This window comes from Pseudomyrmex gracilis, unplaced genomic scaffold (genome assembly GCF_002006095.1).
Source record: "Pseudomyrmex gracilis isolate BER0280 unplaced genomic scaffold, ASM200609v1 scaffold_240, whole genome shotgun sequence".
NCBI classification, from domain to species: Eukaryota; Metazoa; Arthropoda; class Insecta; order Hymenoptera; family Formicidae; genus Pseudomyrmex; species Pseudomyrmex gracilis.
In genome coordinates this window covers 171,748-178,124 of record NW_018020824.1, presented here as the reverse complement: position 1 = coordinate 178,124, position 6,377 = coordinate 171,748, and the positions used below count along the sequence as shown (strand labels likewise).

Here is a 6,377-nt window from a genome sequence, read left to right as displayed (position 1 = left end):
CTTATGCTGGAATCGGTAAAGTTCAATTGTAAGATTTTTATACTTCTGTTTATACGCATTCGGCAATTTCGTATAAACAGAAGCATTGAAATCCTCTCATAATTCTGCTTATAATTCAATTATAAACGGTAGTACGAGTTTCCTATTTTTCAACTTTTACGGCATTGGTTTAAATTAACAGTTACGGCTATTATAAACCAATCCTTAGTGAAAAGCATTTGCAATCAATATCATCTAATTTTCATTTTGGTAATTCGTTACTTACATGAGACTAACTTTTTAACTTATTGTAAATCTTTGTTTACTTATAAGATATTACTATGTCTCTGTAAAATGTACTTTTTTGTTTGGCAGTTCATCCATACAGTGCTGCGATCTTTTGAGACAATTGATATAATAAGTTAGAAGTGTATGTACATACACACACACTTCTACATACACTTCTTGATAAAGAGACTTTTATTGTATGACTTGAGATTTAAACACACATGTATGTACGTCGGGTTAGTTTAAGTCATGTAAGTCATGTAAGCGAGTTTTTAGTGATATATATTTTTCTCAATAAAAAATAGTGTTTCGACGGTTTCGGTGTGCTTATGTCATATAAGCTTGTACTTTATAGGTTCTACAGTATATGTTTTATTTTTCAATAAAGGAAAAACAAGTATATCGTCAGATTTAGTCAAGTAAGTTTGCTCCCATATATGTGCCCAGTATTGTTTATGTTTTACTAAAACAAGCATTGGCACTTTTTTTTAACTAATAATAAAATGTTTAAATTTTACATCAAAATTATTAAATTAAATAAAACATCGAGTATTATGAGATTCAATGATCTTCGGTATATCATAGACAACATAAAGTGCTTTCCAGCTACGTACACAGGCGACACTGTGTTACACAGCATCGCCTGTGCACGTAGCTGGAAAGCACCCATAATTACTTTTTCGAGAAAAATTCTATATACCCAATAATGTATATAAGATTATTTGTATATACATGTACAAAATTTATCTATGTCTTGTATCTTTGTGCTTTTCACTCTTCTACATATAATGAAATGCAAATGTAAAAAAAGAGTCTTTTAAGAAAGAAATATAAACAGGTTTGAAATTCTTGTCAGGAAAAAAAGTAATATTCAGTAGAGCATGGATATTGAGGCGTGTGCACTTTTTATTGCCATTAAATCTTTTTTCTTCGTATCGTACTACTCTTTCCGTTGACTCGTTTATCTTCCAAATTATGATTTTTAAAATTATCTACTCGCATGCGGATCGCTCCAACGCGTTAAAATAAACGTAATCCATTGGTAGGTTTGTGTGTTTCTCTTTTTTAAACGCTACTCGTCGCGTGACAGTCCTCAAGTGTTGCTAGGCTGCTGGCCCTTAATGACGCCAGGCTCAAGGAACTATAATTTAAAGTATTCATGCCATGAGGATCCTCGCAATGCAGGTACAGTCGTGAGCTGACAGATTTATGGCAATCGGGACATAAGCGCTTCTTCTTTTTATCGCGTCTCTTCAAGATGTCGTACGCGCATCTGCAAATATTACGAGAAGAGATGAAGGAACAGAAAAAATATTCTTTGAAAAGCAAGTTAATGTTAAAAGTTTATTTACAAACGTATTTATGGTGTGATGACGATTTGTTTTAACTCGTTTTTCTTTATCTGTTTTTAAAGAATCTTGGAGATATTACATATAATATGTAATTATTTGTGACGTGTCAAAAGTGAGAAATATTTTATCTCGGGTGAAAAATTTAAATCGAAATAAATTCGACTTAATATAGAATTGTATGACCAAAATTTATGTATATATGATTTTTCGTGTCTACATCGTAATTCGATAATTGTGGCGGAAAACCTGCGAGATGTTTCTTGTAAAAAAAAAGAAAAGTACACTTTTTCACCCTACCGAGCGTGTAATATGTGTGAGCACGGTAGCGCTTCCAGAGAATCGGCTTCCAAACCGAAAGGTTCATTGCAGCTTCCGCATCGTAGCTCCAAATCCTCTTCCATCGCAATTGCTAGCCTTTCGTGATGTCCTTTTTGCTCCTCGTCACCTAAAGACCCGTAAATTCGCGACAATCTGGACCTAACTGTCCGGACCAAGAGCTGCAAGCAGTCGGATCTTCATAAATCAATAATATTCTCAAAATAAATTTTTTTCAAATTATATCTCGATCCACATACAAATACGAAACAAATCTCACTTCATGTAAGAAAATATTCGAGTTATACATGTGTGAGAAGAATAGTTTTTGTTTTTATAATTGTCGACAAATGTCTCATGTGCTTGTAAGCAAGTCATTACAATATAATAAGTTAATGAAGTATGAAGTACCATATTAATCTATGGTAAAGGGAGAACACACTTTAATCTCTATGTAGAGCTCTATTAAACTGCTCGGCTTTTGAAGTATTTTATACGTTAAAGTTTGTAGGTGCGCGTATGTAGCGTCAAAATAGAGAATCGGCTTCATTGATTTACGGACACAAATAGTGCAAGGACTCGGGTGCGCATGTGGTAATGTATGCATAGAATATTTGTATGATGCAGAGTTGTGTCAATAGCACTTTCGATATTCCATTGAAATTCGCAGTAGTGATATACAGTTATTAAATGAGTGAACAATGCATGTGCGCGCGACTTATTGTCTCAGACCAAGTCGAATCAGGTTTTTCTCTCAATATATATTACTTGATATATTTACGTATTGAAATAAATTAAACTGGTTTTTATAAATCGCATAGGAATGTAGTTGTTGGTCAATACAGTTTCTTCATCTCTAGAGATGAAGTTTTTATATACAATTAAAGAAATTCTGAATTCCTTTAAAATATAATTAATTTGATTAAAATTAATTATATTTCTGATTAAAATTAGACGTTTAACGTGTGCACATCAGAAAGCATTGTACTTTATGGTAATCTGATAAAAATCTAGCTATATAATGTTAGCTTTTTTCAGATTTTTAAATGTCTCCAAAATTAAAATTTATAAAACAGAAAATACAGTAGAGACTCCCATATTCAAACCCTCATTATCCAAATAATCCTAATATTCAAACATTCTGTTATCCGAACAACGTTTTGTATATATAGCGATGTTTATATTCAATATAGTTACATGTATATATAGTTACATGAATGTTCGGATATTAGAATTATTCGGATAATGAGGGTTCGGATATGGGAGTCTGTACTGTACATCATTTTTGTCAGACGAATCAAAAGGTTACGTGTTTCTACTTAAAATCCGCAAGAAATTTTTTCTTTCTCTTTAACACGTTCAACTTGTCCCAAATACTCAACGAGCGCAGAACTTCATTGCGCTCGCTTTGAGTTTCCGTTGGTCTCAGGCGACGACTAAAGAAAAGAGAGAAGAATAACTCTCGTTGTATCGTGAGGCAAAGAGGGAGGAAATTGATTTTACAGTCGCGCCTCCCGTTTCTTTTCCTCATCTCCATCTGCGTGTTTCTGTGAATTGGAACAAGCGAAATCCGCGATTTACATTGACAGTTTACCTTGGCGCCGACTGAACCCGCCACTTCCAGGAGCCTGGTATTGAACTCGAGGGGCCTGCAGTTGCATATCTTGTGCTGGAGCCTGAGAGCTTCCAGACATCTCGCCGCGCCGTCCATTGCCTCCATCTGGCACAACCGATCCCCAGTCGCGGCCGCCGAACCCATCGCGCTTTCGTACTGTCGAAATGCTTTCTGCAATATATCCATCTTTATCTCACCGGTGTTATCGTCCTGACGTAGAGTCGACGTGCGCGATGCATCAACTAAAGGCTAACTGTAATCGTAATTCGCGGGGACGCTAACTGAGAGACATATCGAAGGATCATCTATTCCGAAACGCTGAAAACTGAACGTTTTTGTTTTTGTTTTTTTTCAAAATTATTTCAGACAAAATTACTTACGTGTTACACACAAATATTGTTAAAACTTACAAATTCAATTCACGCATAATATTGTGTTGCTATATTTTATGTTCTTAAAATATCGATTTTTGAATATTTTACAATTGCAATGTGCACGATAAAAGAAAATCACTTATTACTTATATACGCGTATGTATATATTGTCTTTTGATATTCGATACGTTGTTTTAAAATAGACATTTTACCGAATTTTTATTATTCAGTTTTCAACAGCGCTCGAAAGGGTTTTTTTGTAGCAACGACAGGACAAAATAAAAGCTATATGCGTTGCGAGCGTGACGCAGCGTTAAAATCGCTTTTGTAACATATATATGTGACATGCAAAGAGATGCTTCAGTTATGGCGTTTTTTATCGTCGATGACAGCGTGTAACAATGTTAGAGCGAACAATAAGGCTGCGAATGGTTCCGATAGCATCTCTCATAGTGTTTGACGCAGATGCCGATAAAAAAATTTATCTACAGAAACGTTTTCGATGCTGTAGGTATGGAAATAGACGTATTGGCATTATTTTCCGTTATGTAACCGCATGCTTCTGATCGTTTACATACAAGAAAAAAATTACGATTTTGCTTTTGAACGTCGTTTTTTATGATATTTAGAATGTATTTAAACCAAGTGTTTTCATAATTGTGATACGGTTGATAACAACGAAAGATATGGTTATACGACACTTATTGTTCGAAGAATCATATAATAAAACGCTACACGAGGATACGAGCAAAGCCAAAAAAAAAAAAAAAAAAAAAATCGCAATAGAAACTAATGAGAGACACTTACGTTTATGTCGGACTTTTTTCTGTAAATGTCTCCCATGATGCGAATGCTTCGAGCGTAACTGGCTTGGTCGCCAGAGACCAGCGACAGCCGCGTTGCTTCCTATATACATGTACATAATATATAAAAACAACAATGTTGCACACAAATAAACTGCGTAATCAAGATTTGAACAAAATTTACTGTCTGATAAAAAAAGTGTATAATATAACATTCGTAAAAGGATTCGTGAAATCCATGATATTTTTGATTCGATGAAAGCGGCGCAATTTCTCGCGCAATTTTGTATCTTTAATTTTGTTGAATGAACACAAGTTTTCACTCGCGCGTACAATTCACAGCTGAAACTTTACCGAGCAATAATCATGAGCATCGCCTAGTTCGCCTTTTTTCCTGAGCGCCGTGGCCATTTGTAATAACGCTTCTCTGTGATGACGCGAATTTAAATCTCCCAGTTGTAAACTTCTCGAGAGATCGTACGCCCTTGCAGCGTATCTCGCGCTCTTGTCTGCGTCCTGTAACCTGCAGAAAAGTTCCGACAGACCAACGTACACCTGAAAAAGACGCGCTTGCTCAAATGTGTGTCCACAAAGCTTCAGTGATGTGCCAACCGTACAACACAATTGGATTAAAGAGCTTTTGCTTCCTAGCTGCAGTAATGTTTAATTGTGAGCAAGGAGTAAGAAATCGAGATGTTATAATTTTATATTTTCAGATAACTTGATAGTTTTTGCCACTCAAAAAAAAATTCGTTTTTCATACGTAAATCAATGCTTGAAAATGCTAGAGGACAGATCAGTCATTATTTAGAATAAAATATACGTATAAAAATACTATTCTGGTTGCAGACATATAATGCAAAAACACAAAATTTACACGATTTCTCACTCCTGGATTCATATTTCAGCATATAAAGGGCGCAGCGTGGAAATATGATGCATATTATACGCGACAATGATTCTCCGACAGTTAAGTGAAGATCGGATATGAAGAAAAACAGAGGGGTTAAACCCTCAACGGACGGCGTGTTTTTCGACGCCTTAATTCTCCGGTCATGGGTCGTTTTCGTCTTGGGCTTTTTAAAAATATTAAATATTTTTAAAAAATCTGAAACAATTTGTATATACTCTTTAAACTGTCTATTTTAAGAAACCATCATTAAATTTAGTGAAAAAAGTTTTAATTCACAATTTTTAGTAAATATGACAACAAATCCAAAAAAAAATGTAACGTAATTTCGCTCAAGACGAAAACGACCCATGTCCGTACGTTAAGAGTTAAGTGTACATATGGCAGTGTTCTGTGTGTGTGTGTGTGTGTGTGTGTGTGAGAGAGAGAGAGAGAGAGAGAGAGAGAGAGAGAGAGAGTGAGAGAGAGAGAAAGAGAGAGTGAGAGAAAGAGAGAGTGAGAAAGAGAGAGAGTGAGAGAGAGAGAGTGAGAGAGAGAGAGTGAGAGAGTGAGAGAGTGAGAGAGAGAGTGAGAGAGAGAGAGAAAGAGAGAGAGAGAGTGAGAGAGAGAGAGAGTAAGAGAAAGAGAGTGAGAGAGTGAGAGAGAGAGAGAAAGAGAGAGAGAGAGTGAGAGAGTGAGAGAGAGAGTGAGAGAGAGAGAGAAAGAGAGAGAGAGAGAGTGAGAGAGAGAGAGAGTGAGAGA

General features: G+C 35.5%; 1 protein-coding gene across 3 annotated transcripts in view; it reads right to left on the bottom strand.

Annotated features, from left to right (window-relative positions):
- Positions 1-1,034: 1,034 nt before the first annotated feature.
- LOC109859115 (43 kDa receptor-associated protein of the synapse homolog) overlaps positions 1,035-6,377 on the bottom strand; it is a 14,261-nt gene continuing 8,918 nt past the window's right edge. For 2 of the 3 annotated variants that reach the window (XM_020437030.1, XM_020437031.1), the window contains exons 7-11: positions 5,081-5,281; positions 4,731-4,829; positions 3,529-3,735; positions 1,917-2,116; positions 1,035-1,540 (exon numbers count right to left, since the gene is read on the bottom strand). In XM_020437030.1, coding sequence (XP_020292619.1) covers positions 1,333-1,540; positions 1,917-2,116; positions 3,529-3,735; positions 4,731-4,829; positions 5,081-5,281 — 915 coding nt within the window. In that variant the 3' untranslated portion in view covers positions 1,035-1,332. The remainder of the gene's footprint in view (positions 1,541-1,916; positions 2,117-3,528; positions 3,736-4,730; positions 4,830-5,080; positions 5,282-6,377) is intronic. The other variant, XM_020437032.1, reaches the window with a different exon arrangement.